Source organism: Ranitomeya imitator, chromosome 3, assembly GCF_032444005.1.
Source record: "Ranitomeya imitator isolate aRanImi1 chromosome 3, aRanImi1.pri, whole genome shotgun sequence".
Lineage (NCBI taxonomy): Eukaryota > Metazoa > Chordata > Amphibia > Anura > Dendrobatidae > Ranitomeya > Ranitomeya imitator.
In genome coordinates, this window is record NC_091284.1 from 772,615,554 (window position 1) to 772,629,610 (window position 14,057).

General features: G+C 42.2%; 1 protein-coding gene across 3 annotated transcripts in view; it reads left to right on the forward strand.

Annotated features, from left to right (window-relative positions):
- Window positions 1-14,057, forward strand: part of RDX (radixin) — a 109,453-nt gene that overhangs the window by 15,003 nt on the left and 80,393 nt on the right. For 2 of the 3 annotated variants that reach the window (XM_069759071.1, XM_069759072.1), the window contains exon 2: window positions 6,540-6,599. In XM_069759071.1, the coding sequence (XP_069615172.1) occupies window positions 6,588-6,599 (12 nt within the window). In that variant the 5' untranslated portion in view covers window positions 6,540-6,587. Of the gene's footprint in view, window positions 1-2,391; window positions 2,458-6,539; window positions 6,600-14,057 lie in introns of those variants that run through there. The other variant, XM_069759073.1, reaches the window with a different exon arrangement.

Consider the following 14,057-nt stretch of genomic DNA (forward strand, 5'->3'; position numbering starts at 1 on the left):
TAGACGGGAGCCTCCGCTTCCATCCAGCACGTGGCAGCGCTCCGCTGTGTACGGCCATTGCTGCAGGAGGGAGAGGACGATGGGAGGGAACAGACGGGACGTGCGGAGGACCTCCGCATCATGTTAGCTTTATACACAATGTAACCCCACAATTCTTAAGGTTGATTGAAAAGCAGCAGTGACCGCTGTGTGTGACCTAGGGGTATATATAGTCCGTGCGTTCTGGAGAGCTTTACATTACATTCCCATGCCGACATTTCCGGTGGTCTCCAAACCCAACCGCCTTACTGGCTGTAGAAAGGATTATAGGAAGCCAGCTACCCTATAGTGTTTTTTTTTTTTTTTTTTTACCCAAAGTGTACATTCACACAGATATTTTTTCTGCCTTGGAGAAATCCACATCCGGAATCCTGGCAGTTTTTTTAAATTAATCATTATTATTATTTATTTATATAGCACCATTGATTCCATGGTGCTGTACATGAGAAGGGGTTACATACAAGTAATGCACCTAGTTATTTGCATCGAGTTTCCAGTGGGTCCTAGGAGGAATCGGCACCAAACATGTGAAGTGTCGCGCCTCTCTCTTTTTTTTTTTTTTTTTCCTCTGTAAGATTTTCAAAATTTTGTTCTGGGGGAAAAAAATAAAGCAAAATTCAACTACAACGGGAATGTTCTTCCTGTTCAATCCCAATGGCTTTCCAAAGTGTATTTGAACTGGATCGGCATCTTTAAGCGCTGTGTGAACAAATCCCAAAAATGAACCGGCACGCTGCGGAAAGTTCTTGATCTGTCCCGTTTCTCTAAAACGACGGTTTGGAATTGATGATCATTGCAACAAGGAGCCAACATCAGGCTAGTTGGGAGTAATATGGACACATTTTAGCATGTAAATTACGCCCATAATACCCAGACCTCCTGTCGTGGACTGATTTGGACTCGGGTCATTTAATCTTTTGGGTTTCTGTCTGGTTCAGTGAATACACAGGGGGTCTTATTTTTTCAGTCTTGTGCATCTATATCTTTGCAAATAAAAATGAATGGGCTATTCAGGTGCTGAATGTGCAGCATACAGGGCAGATGTCGGCTAATGACAGTGACTGGAGCTGGCTGAAGGCCCTGATGGCTGCTCACCTTTTAGGAAGCCTAGCCTGTGGCCGTGCTTCATACAACATAATTTTGACTATCACTACTGCAATATTGCTGTTTAAGGAACAAGCTAACAATTGCAGATTCAAGTCCAATAAGGGGATTGAAAAAAATAAATTATATATATATATATATATATATATATATATATATATATATATATATATATATATATATATATATATATATTCAAAAAAAAAGGAAAAAATTATCAATTCATTGCCATTTAAAAATAAACATTCAGCTGTATACATTTTGATCTATCGAAATATACAATACCCTTTACTGTAACCAATGTAAAGATAAACGAAGTGCCAGAATTGCTTTTTTTTTTTTATACTGCTGTTGAACCTGCCTAAAAAAAAAAAAAAAAAAGCAATAAAAACGATCAAAACATCTTGTGCCCCAAAATAGTGTCTATAAAACGTTAGCTGGCCACACAAAGCAACCCCTCATACCGCTCCATCAGAGGAATAATAGAAGCGCCCTGAATGTCAATTTCCATGTTCTTTTTTTTATTTTTATTTTTTTTTCTTAAGTGTTTTATCACTGTAATTGTACTGTTCTGGAGGGTCCTGTTTTCAGGTCACAATGAACACTATAAAAACAAAATAAAAAAAAATAATTGCAGAATTGCTTTTTTTTCTCACTATTTTACCACACTTGGAAGTTCTTTACCCCCTGGTTTTTCAGTATATAATACAGTAAAATATATGGTGTCAGTCAAAATTACAACTCTTCCCACAAAAAGCAAGTTTTTCATTAAACTGTGTCAACAGAAAACTAATAAAGACGTGATGGCCCTTGGAAGAAGGGGGTGGGGAAAAAAGCAAAATCAACCTGTCAGGAACAGGTTAAAGAAGTCATCTAGGATTGATGCGACGATAGATCATCTGATGGGACGCAGCAAATGGTTCCATCGGGATCTCGATCGTTTCTATTTCTTGTAGGTAATCCACTATGTAAAATGAGGATTTCCTGAGGGCACGGAACAATGTCCTCTTCCTTCCCAATAGAAACCGTTCCCATGGAAAGACCGTCCTGAATGGTTCCCGGATCCTCCTTTCATCCTCTCATCAAAGCTGTTCGTTTCTCATAGATTTTCTGCAGTGCATATGGAAATCTACCGTATATTTGTTTTTTTTATGGGTCACGGGAAAGAAAATCCATATTTGGGTCCTTCAGACTTTTACTACACTTTTAGATGCTAGTTTGTTTTATTTTATTTTTATTTCAGGTTTTCCTCTGCATATCCTCGCAGACTTTGCAGTAAATTCCCCATAGATTTCGCCGTATCTATTGCTAAAGGTAAAGATCAGAGTGAAAATTCTTAACATAAATTGACATGCTGTTTATAAATAATCTGCATCCATGGGTCCGTTTCCACTGTGGATGAGGCTTGTTAAAATTCTGTCCACTCTGCCGCCACTGTAATATGCTTTGGATTTTCTGCGTTCAGATCTAGATGGGAAAACCTCCAGCACATCCGCCCTGATCTGCCGTTTTTTCATGTGTGCGAAAAGTCTTAGTAAATCCTGTTAGGGTATGTTTTCATGAAGAACAATGGCTGCAACAAGTTTCTGCAGCAATTATGTAGGAAATCTGCATCAAACTGTGGTTTTTATTGCCAGATTTCCTGCAGAAACAGCATCGCCTAAAGAAAACCCCAAATCTTCTATACTGTGGTCCTGGACTCTTGTGTATTATCTGCCAGTCTCTGTGCCGCCCAACAGTCACACTGGATGAGGCCATTTATACGAGGACCAGGCAAGGCATCCACTGAAGAAGAGGGGGGGAGTGTAGTGTCTCTTTTTTTTTTTTTTTTTTTTTTTTTTTTTTTTTAGATGTATTTTTCAAGAATTGTTAAAGTTTTTTTTTTTTTTTTTTTTGTTTTCTTTAGGGATTTTGCCGTAGATCCAGATTTTGACTTCTCCATTAGGCTTGGTGGGGTAAAAGCTGCTACAAGTCCAATACTGATCTGCAGAATTAATGTTGGCGATTTCCTGTCTGTACCGCAGCTCAGTTTATGTGCCGATATCTTTATCGGCGGGTGGGTGAGATTTGTGTAGATCTCATCCACTTTGAAGCTTCTGTGTCCTGAAATTTGGCAGCATTTCTACTGCTTGCTGCAGATGGTCCACCACTAGTGATGAGTGAATGTGCTGGGATAAGGTGGTTAGCACCCGAGCACGGTGGTAACGAGTATCTTCGGCGTTCTCGAATAATATTTTCGAGTCCTTTGGCTGCATGTCTCACGGCTGTTCAACAGTCGCAACACTTGCAGGGATTTCCTGTTTTTTTAGGCAATCCATACATGAGTTGCGACTGTTGAACAGCCGTGGAGACTCGAACATATATTCGAGCACGCTGAAGTCACTCGGTTAGCACCTGAGCACGGTGGTAACACCTTATCCCATCACATTCACTCATCACTATCTGCCACACATTATTGTACGTTTCACACATTCTCATTCCCGTCCTGCGAGTATCTACAGATACGGAGTGAAATGTGTGGCAGAGGTATGTAAAGGTCCCGTGTGACAACGCCGTTACATCACGGTGGGTCGCAGTCTGCAGACATCCAGATGGAAGTTTTTTTCTTAGTGACAATTAGACGCAGATTCGTATTACTCATTCCCGAAATTGGTTTTCTGAGTGCAGCAGCGACACGTTATTCAGAATGTAGTTTTCTAATGTCCTTGCCTCCAGTGCTGCGGAGACGTTTCGCCGATTGTGCGTTGCACTAATTGGCAGCTATACCCATTTTGTGATGCAGACAGATGTGCATGTTGTGTCCACACGGTAATGAGATTACCGTGTAAATAAGCGCCAGGTCCTTACATCGCGGCTGCCTTCTGCTCGGCATTGTCCGCCCGCCCCGTGGGGAACACTTCTGAGTGAATGAAGCATATGTTTGTGATTTAAAAGGCATTTTGTTTAATGGCGGAGTTCTAATTACTTGTGTTTCATGGAATTAAAAAGTCTCTGCAAGGATGAGAAAATGTATATAAAAGGAAAATAATTGGTCTCGTATGAAGGGCACATGAATGTTTTAGAAAGTTTGAGGTTGTTTTGTAAAGTATAACCATGGGTTAGTCCATAGCCTATGCCCTCATTATGATGCTTTGTTGCTGCCCTTCTTGCTTAGGCCCATGAGACCCGGTGGGCACTTCTAGGATCGAGACCCTGTTCTTCAGCTTTGCGTTGGCCATTTCCAATCTATGTTGACCACGAAGGGGAGATTGTTGCTCATTGAACCGTTATCTAATGTCAGCAGCCAGTTAGAGGGGTATTGCCATATTATGGTTTATAGGACATGCCAGCACTTTACAGGAGTCGGGGTCTGTCCTTTGGTGGGTCTTGCCAATGAAGAGGCTGCAGCGTTGGATTAGGCAGATTCGCCTTCTCTTTATCTTTTGACCGTATTTTATCTTATTTTACAATTCGAACCGAGAAAGATCGAGATTTTCTTTGATCAGTCATGTTCTTTCATATACTCGCTGTCCTGTGTCTGACGGCCATAAGACAACTGGTTGCAGCAGGAGCCTCTGCACCCTTTGGGTAAGATGGGGTGCTTCAGCTGGCCTTCATGCAAAAGTGGAACTGATCTGCAGAAGATTAACCCCATTGTTGATGTGCTATAGATTCCAAAGCACCAAATAAAAAAGCTAACGTACGATTGATTTAAATAAAAAAAAAAAAAAAAAGAATATTCGAGAGCAGCAGAAGTGAAAAAAGAACCAAAACTGGATACTTTTGACTTTGGGTCTTTCATCACTAATATACAGATAACTTACTGCATGGGTGACCCCCAGATGCCTACCTAGTGGTGACCCAGACAGGAAGTCAAGTCTGCTCTCACCAGTGTTTTATGGGCAGGTAAGTGATGGTAATACCCCCACCCTGTGCTTTTTTAGGATGATGCAGTTTGCCGTCTTGCCGTAACTACTTTCCAGTCGAAAACGAAGTGCAGGAGCCGTTAGTATTTCTTCTCCACTTGTTGTCCTGGAAGCTGCATCCGTCATATGATGGAGGCCTCTGGCTGTTTGGGAGCAGGATGTGTATCCTGTACACAGGGCTTGCCCAATAGTAAAAAAAAAAGACAAAAAACCCCGAAGCTTTGAGCTGCTGCCACCCTCCCCGAGGGCTCGTGTACAAGGAGCGTCGCTGTGGGAATGTCATGGATGCGAGCCCTTCTGCGACATTTTCATTCCATCCGCTTTCCTAAAGATGTCGGTCACGGTGTATGATGCGGGGCGTATATTTACTAAGACCAGTGAATGTGGGCGATAAGCTGGGATACAAATCGTCAGCAGCTTTAGAGTAGGTCCATGTGGAATGTAAAAAAAGCATATCCAAAATCTGTAAAAAGAGAAAATTGTGGATTTGTTGCATTGCTGATTTTACACTGCGCTTTGCAGATCTAGGGCGTAAATGATATAATGACGACTTTTATGCAATGTGAGAATAGAATTTGATCAATTCTAATACACTTTGCCGATGCTACAATGCGCTGTGGATTTTCAACCCTTGTCAAAGTACCTTTTATTGTTTCATTAAGGACTTTTCTCACTAGGTAGATTTACTGCAGCAATCGGACGTGCAGTGTGACGCTGCGTTTGGATGGTTTGGTCTGATATGAATCTTTATATGTGAATGGATATTGCGGCAGATTTACAGCAATGTAAAATCCACTCCATTCACCTGAATGGGGTTGTTTCTGCACCCAGTGCGTGCACTTTTGCAAACAGCAATGAGAGAAATAGAATAGACTATGTCTTGCGTGTGGACATACTCGGCCTAAAAGAAAGGAGGATTCAGGTTTAGGCAAAAGTGTGTTATTCAATGAAACTTTTCTATATCAATCTCATAGTACACACAAACATGAGAGATTTTTTTTCTCTCCTCTTTGTCGAGCATGTTCATAATCAACATCAGGACATTATACAGTAGTACTAAGTAGTGTAGATGTGAATCCAGCTATGGATTGAGAAACAACATTTACTAAAAGCTTCAGCTACTTCTGCCTGTTCTCTTACTGTTCTGAGTGCACTTTCTTTATAGACTTCAATGGGCAGCTATAATCTGATTCCTCAGTGAGCTGGTTTTGACCAAGATGAAGTTGAGCTGTTTTCAGAGTGGCTAGTGAATTTAGAAGTGAGGGGAAGAAGGGGTTCATAAGTGGAGAAGGAAGCAAAGATGTATTAAAGTTTCTCAGAAACACTTTTACTATTGATTTATGGGAAGTTTGTTGAAAAGTACAGTTCGCTCTGAAGTCTTTCTTGTTGGTGGATTTTTTGCACATGACTTGAACACATGCTGCTTGGTATTTGTGGTTTTGTGACAGTCTTTCACTTGCATATATTAATTAAAACGTTTCTTTTCCACAGGAAAGGACAATCATTTTCGGTCTCCGTTAGAAAAAGAGCTCAGACAAGATGCCGAAGCCGGTAAGTTCATTACAGTGTATTTTAGCACAAAGTATGTGGTTTCTTTTTGTCTGTGTTCTTCTACAAAAAAATTCTGCAAGTTCACTTATTGCTGGGTCTTTTCAGCCATCTTACTGGGAAAAAAACAGGGAGTATAATTTGCGGTGGATCACCAGTACATCAGACATTGCCTTTGCATGCTGAGGTTTGGCTATAATGGCCTCTGCAAAAGTCAGGGTCTCAGGCAGTCACCAACTACTTAGAAAAATTGGAGGCTGGTCGCATACATTGATGACATTTTGTTTGAGAATACGCAGTGCATGCTGGGATACTTAGATGGGATGTCATCAGGGGGCACAGACTGCGGTACATGCCACAGCCTCTGTCCCCAACTTGAATTGAAGAATCCTCTTTGACATCCGTTTCAGGGGCTGGGCAGATCCCTGTTACGCTGAGCATTCGTCAGTTCTCCATTCCGACGTATGCTCAGTATGAGAACGCTGCGCGATATTCCTTTTCAGTGCACAGTGACAGTGCACGCCCTCTCTGGCTCTAATGAGAAGTGACCAGCTGGCAAGAGACTGCACCATTAGTGCTTGTTGAAAAGTAGAGAACATGATGAGCATGCATCAGCGAGGCCCCAAAAAAGGCAACACTGTGACGTCTGTTTCTGGAGCGGATTTGGTGCCTGTTCTTTCTGTTTGCTCGTCACATCCTTTTCAATGCGCAATGACTCATTAGAGCTGGCAAACAAGCGCACCGTCACTGTGCATCGTAAAGCAATATCACTCAGAGAACATGCTCTGGGGATGCTCAAATAAAACGTTATCAAAACGAAACTAAAAGAAAAAAAATAAGTTAGTGTAAAGAGTAAAAGAGGGAACAGTAGGGACTTTTGAGTTAAAAAGTATTAGAAAAGTGATTCGATTATTTCATGAAATAGACATTAGGGTTACGTTCCCGCAATGAGCTTTTGGTGATTTTTTTGATACTGCAGAGTTTCTGAACCTGTTGTTTCAATTAGTTTCTTGCATTTTTGCATTGCTTTTTCTGTGTAGGTTTTTGTAACGTGTTTTTGTCACTGAATTTTGCCTTTTTAATCTGTGCTTTAACTAAAGCTGCTTTTTGTTTTTTGATGCTTCCTGTTTTTTTTTTTTTTCGCTTTGACATACTTAGGTGCAGATGACATGCGTTTTTGATGCATTTCTGCTTTTTAACCCCTTTCTGACCTCAGACCGACTTAAAGCCAGGACATGTCAGCTGTTTTGAATAGCTGACATGTGCCCGCAATAGCAGCGGGTGGAATTGCGATTCACCCGCCGCTATTAACCAGTTAAATGCCACTGTCAAATGCTGACAGCGGCATTTAACTACCGCATCTGGCCGGAAATACGCTCATCGCTGACCCCAGTCACGTGATCGAGGGTCAACGATGCGTCGGCCTGACAACCAGACGTCTCCTTGAGAACTCTATGGGTGATGATGCCGGATTGCTGTGAGCACCACTCTGTAGTCGGCGCTCATAGCAATGCAGGAATTCCGCTCCATAGGAGCGATCTGATCATCGCTCCTATGTAGCAGAGCTGATCGAGTTGTGCCAGCTTCTAGCCTCCCATGGAGGCTATTGAAGCATGGCAAAAGTAAAAAAAAAAAAAAAAAAAAAAGTTTTAAAAAATATGAAAAAAGAAATATAAAAGTTTAAATTGCCCCCCCTTTCGCCCCATTCAAAATAAAACAATAAAAAAATCAAATATACACATATTTGGTATCACCGCGTTCAGAATCGCCTGATCTATCAATTAAAAAAAAAAAACTATTAACCTGATCGTTAAACGGCGTAGCGAGAAAAGAATGTGAAACGCCAGAATTACATTTTTTTTTTTTTTTTTTTTGGGGGTCGCCGCAACATTGCATTAAAATGTAATAACGGTCAATCAAAACAACGTATCTGCACCAAAATGGTATCGTTAAAAACGTCAGCTTGGCGCACAAAAAATAAGCAATCGCCCGACTCCAAATCGCAAAAATGGAGATGCTGCGGGTATCAGAAAATGGCACAATTTTTTTTTTTTTTACCAAGGTTTGGAATTGTTTTTCACCACTTAGATAAGAGAGAACCTAGACATGTTTGGTGTCTATGAAATATTAAAGGGACACTGTCACCTGAATTTGGAGGGAACAATCTTCAGCCATAGAGGCGGGGTTTTTGGGTTTTTGATTCACCCTTTCCTTACCCGCTGGCTGCAATATTGGATTGAAGTTCATTCTCTGTCCTCCGTAGTACACGCCTGCACCAGGCAATCTTGCTTTGTGCAGGCGTGTACTATGGAGGACAGAGAATGAACTTCAATCCAATATTGCAGCCAGCATGCAGCCGGCGGGTAAGGAAAGGGTGAATCAAACACCCCAAAAACCCCGCCTCTATGGCTGAAGATTGTTCCCTCCAAATTCAGGTGACAGTGTCCCTTTAATGTCCTGGAGAATCATAATGGCAGGTCAGTTTTAGCATTTAGTGAACCTAACAAATAAAAAAAACAAGTGTGGGATTGCACCTTTTTTGCAATTTCACCACACTTGGATTTTTTTCACGATTTCTAGTACATGACATGGTAAAACCAATGATGTCATTCAAAAGTACAACTCATCCCGCAAAAAATAAGCCCTCACATGGCCATATTGAGGGAAAAATAAAAAAGTTATTGCTCTGGGAAGGAAGGGAGCGAAAAATGAAAATACCCCGGGTCATGAAGGGGTTAATGGCTTCAGCATTGTGCACTTGACAACATTTTTTTTAAAAGCTGTTATACATTTTGGACAATGCTTTTTTGTTAGAATCCTAGGATGTCCAGTTGCTGCAATTAAAGCATGCTTGTCACTTGAGATAGAGACTGTAAAACACCGTAGTATTGCTGATGTCATGGTCACAAGACGTTAAATCTGCCTTTGGTGCACATTCCAACCTAATATGTGCAGGAACCATCTCTCCTTACGCTCTGTGACTTGTCATACACTAAATATGCATTCATTCAGCACTATCTGTGCCAGCACTTACTTTCCCTTACTTCTCAGCAATTCATTGCTTTTTACCTTGTCCGGTGACTTGGCTGCCCTGAACTGAAGGTCCACGTCTCTGTTCTAGACATATGTAATTTGACAGACAGGAGAGCAGAAGCAGAATGACGGGGCCCTGGCCCCTGCTTCGTGGCTAGTGACGGGGCCCCCATTTTGTTTTTTCAAACCCTGGTGTTCTTCAGGGCCTGGTCCATAATTAATGGTGAAAAGCACAAGACAGCTCTTATGGTGGGGAGTCAGGACTGATTTCCATAATCTTGTAAACAGAGGACTAATAAATGGAAAAATCAAAGCTCCTACCTCACACTTCTCTATTTTGCACAAGGACAAAAAATCCTCAAAAAAAAAAAAAACCGCAAATTGCCTCTTCTGAGAAAAGGAGGACTCAGGCTACTTTCACACTAGCGTCGTGCACTGCACGTCGCTATGCGTCGTTTTGTAGAAAAACGCATCCTGCAAAAGTGCTTGCAGGATGCGTTTTTACTCCATTGACTTGCATTAGCGTCGCATTGCGACGCTTTGCCACACGTCGCAACAGTCATGCGACGGTTGCGCCGTGTTGTGGTGGACCGTCGGCAGCAAAAAAGTTACATGTAACGTTTTTTGCAGCGTTGTGTCCGCCATTTCCGACCGCGCATGCGCGGCCGGAACTCCGCCCCCACCTCCCCGCAACTCACAATGGGGCAGCGGATGCGTTTTGTACATCGAGAGACTGAAATTCTTGCCCATTCTTCCTTGGGAAACAGCTCGAGCTCAGTGAGGTTTGATGGAGATCGTTTGTGAACAGCAGTTTTCAGATCTTTCCACAGATTCTCGATTGGATTGAGGTCTGGACTGTGACTTGGCCATTCTAACACCTGGATACGTTTATTTGTGAACCATTCCATTGTAGATTTTGCTTAATGTTTGGGATCATTGTCTTGTTGGAAGACAAATCTCCGTCCCAGTCTCAGGTCTTTTGCAGACTCCAACAGGTTTTCTTCAAGAATGGTCCTGTATTTGGCTCCATCCATATTCCCATCAATTTTAACCATCTTCCCTGTCCCTGCTGAAGAAAAGCAGGCCCAAACCATGATGCTGCCACCACTATGTTTGACAGTGGGGATGGTGTGTTCAGGGTGATGAGCTGTGTTGCCTTTACGCCAAACATATCGTTTGGCATTGTTGCCAAAAAGTTCGATTTTGGTTTCATTTAACCAGGGCACCTTCTTCCACATGTTTAGTGTGTCTCCCAGGTGGCTTGTTGCAAACTTTAACCCCTTAATCCCATAACCTGGGACTTAATTCCCAATGACAAAAGGCTGCAGAAAACACTTCTGGAAAAGAACTCTTCCAAAACCACTTCAGGAAATAAAAACTTCCCCAACAAAGTAGCGGTTACCACTAGAAAACTCGCGGTTTCTGGCTGCTTAAAAAACTGTGTGTGATTTTCATATTGAAATGTATAAGAGTTTTCCAAAGTTGAAGTTGTTACTAAGGAGAATCTTGGAGAGGAAGTGCTTTAACCCCGTAATCCCATATGTCGTACTATCCCGTCAAGGTGCCCTGGGACTTAATTCCCAGTGACGGGATAGTACGTCATACGCGATCGGCCGTGCTCACGAGCGCGGCCGGGTGTCAGCTGCCTATCGCAGCTGACATCCGGCACTGTGCCAGGAGAGGTCACGGACCGCCCCTGGCACATTAACCCCCGGCACACCGCGATCAAACATGATCGCGGTGTGCCGGCGGTACAGGGAAGCATCGCGCAGGGAGGGGGCTCCCTGCGGGCTTCCCTGAGACCCCCGCAGCAACGCGATGTGATCGCGTTGCTGCGAGGGTCTCCTTACCTCTCTCCCTGCAGCAGGCCCGGATCCAAGATGGCCGCGGCATCCGGGTCCTGCAGGGAGGGAGGTGGCTAACCAAGTGCCTGCTCAGAGCAGGAGCTTGGTAAGCCTGCAGCACTGTAAGTCAGATCAGTGCTGTGCAAACTGTCAGATCAGTGATCTGTGATGTCCCCCCCCCCCCCCCCCCTGGGGCAAAGTCAAAAAGTAAAAAAAAAAAAAAATTCCACATGTGTATAAAAAAAAAAAAAAAAAAAAAAATATATATATATATATATATATATATATATATATATATATTATTCCCATGAATACATTTCTTTATCTAAATAAAAAAACAATAAAAGTACACATATTTAGTATGGCCACGTCCGTAACGACCCAATCTATAAAACTCCCACTAGCTAACCCCTTCAGTGAACACCGTAAGAGAGAAAAAGAGGCAAAAAACAACGCTTTATTATCATACCGCCGAACAGAAAGTGGAATAACATGCGGTCAAAAAGACGGATATAAATAACCATGGTACCACTGAAAGCGTCATCCTGTCCCGCAAAAAACTAGCCGCCACACAGCATCATCAGCAAAAAAATAAAAAAAGTTATAGTCCTGAGAATAAAGCGATGCCAAAATAATAATTTTTTTCCATAAAAGTTTTTATCGTATAAAAGCGCCAAAACATAAAAAAATGATATCAATGGGGTATCACTGTAAACGTACTGACCCGAAGAATAAATCTGCTTTATCAATTTTACCAAATGCGGAACGGTATAAACGCCCCCCCCCAAAAGAAATTCATGAATAGCTGGTTTTTGGTCATTCTGCCTCACAAAAATCGGAATAAAAAGCGATCAAAAAATGTCACGTGCCCGAAAATGTTACCAATAAAAACGTCAACTCGTCCCGCAAAAAACAAGACCTCACATGACTCTGTGGACCAAAATATGGAAAAATTATAGGTCTCAAAATGTGGTAACGCAAAAACTTTTTTGCTATAAAAAGCGTCTTTTTGTGTGTGACAGCTGCCAATCATAAAAATCTGCAATAAAAAATGCTATAAAAGTAAATCAAACCCCCCTTCATCGCCCCCTTAGTTAGGGAAAAATAATACAATTTTAAAAAAATGTATTTATTTCCATTTTCCGGCTAGGGTTAGGGTTGGGGCTAAGGTTGGGGTTGGGGCTTAAGTTAGGGTTTGGATTACATTTACGGTTGGGATTAGGGTTTGGATTAGAGTTAGGGGTGTGGTTAGGGTTACTGTTGGGATTAGGGTTAGGGGTATGTTTGGATTAGGCTTTCAGTTAGAATTGGGGGGTATCCACTGTTTAGGCACATCATGGGCTCTCCAAACGCAGCATGGCATCCGATCTCAATTCCAGCCAATTCTGCGTTGAAAAAGTAAAACAGTGCTCCTTCCCTTCCGAGCTCTCCCGTGCGCCCAAACAGGGGTTTACCCCCACATATGGGGTATCAGCGTCCTCGAGACAAATTGGACAACAACTTTTGGGGTCCAAGTTCTCTTGTTACCCTTGGGAAAATAAAAATTTTTGGAGCTAAAAATCATTTTTGTGGGGAAAAAAAAGATTTTTTATTTTCACGGCTCTGCGTTGTAAACTGTAGTGAAACACTTGGGGGTTCAAAGCTCTCACAACACATCTAGATAAGCTCCTTCGGAGGTCTAGTTTCCAATATAGGGTCACTTGTGGGGGGTTTCTACTGTTTGGGTACATCAGGGGCTCTGAAAATGCAACGTGATGCCTGCAGACCAATCCATCTAAGTCTGCATTCCAAATGGTTCTCCTTCCCTTCCGAGCTCTGCCATGCGCCCAAACAGCGGTTCCCCCCCACATGTGGGGTATCAGCATACTCAGGACAAATTGTACAACAACTTATGGGGTCCAATTTATCCTGTTACCCTATGTATAATACGAAACTGGGGGTTAAAAAAATCATTTTTGTGAAGGAAAAAAAAAAGAATTTTTATTTTCACGGCTCTGCGTTATAAACTGTAGTGAAACACTTGGGGGTTCAAAGCTTTCAAAACACATATAGAGAAGTTCCTTAGGGGGTTTACTTTCCAAAATGGTGTCATTTGTGGGAGGTTTTAATGTTTAGCACATCAGGGGCTCTCCAAACGCGACATGGTGTCCCATCTCAATTCCAGTTAATTTTGCATTGAAAAGTAAAACGGCGCTCCTTCCCTTCCGAGCTCTGCCATGCGCCCAAACAGTGGTGTACCCCCACATATGGGGTATCGGTGTACTCAGGACAAATTGCACAACAATTTTTGTGGTCTAATTTCTTCTCTTACCCTTGGGAAAATAAAAAATTGGGGGCGAAAAGATCATTTTTGTGAAAAATGATTTTTTATTTTTACGGCTCTGCATTATAAACTTCTGTGAAGCACTGGTTGGGTGAAAGTGCTCACCACACATCTAGATAGGTTCCTTAAGGGGTCTACTTTCCAAAATGGTGTCACTTGTGGGGGGTTTCAATGTTTAGGCACATCAGTGGCTCTCCAAACACAACATGGCGTCCCATCTCAATTCAAGCCAATTTTGCATTGAAAAGTCAAATGGCGCTC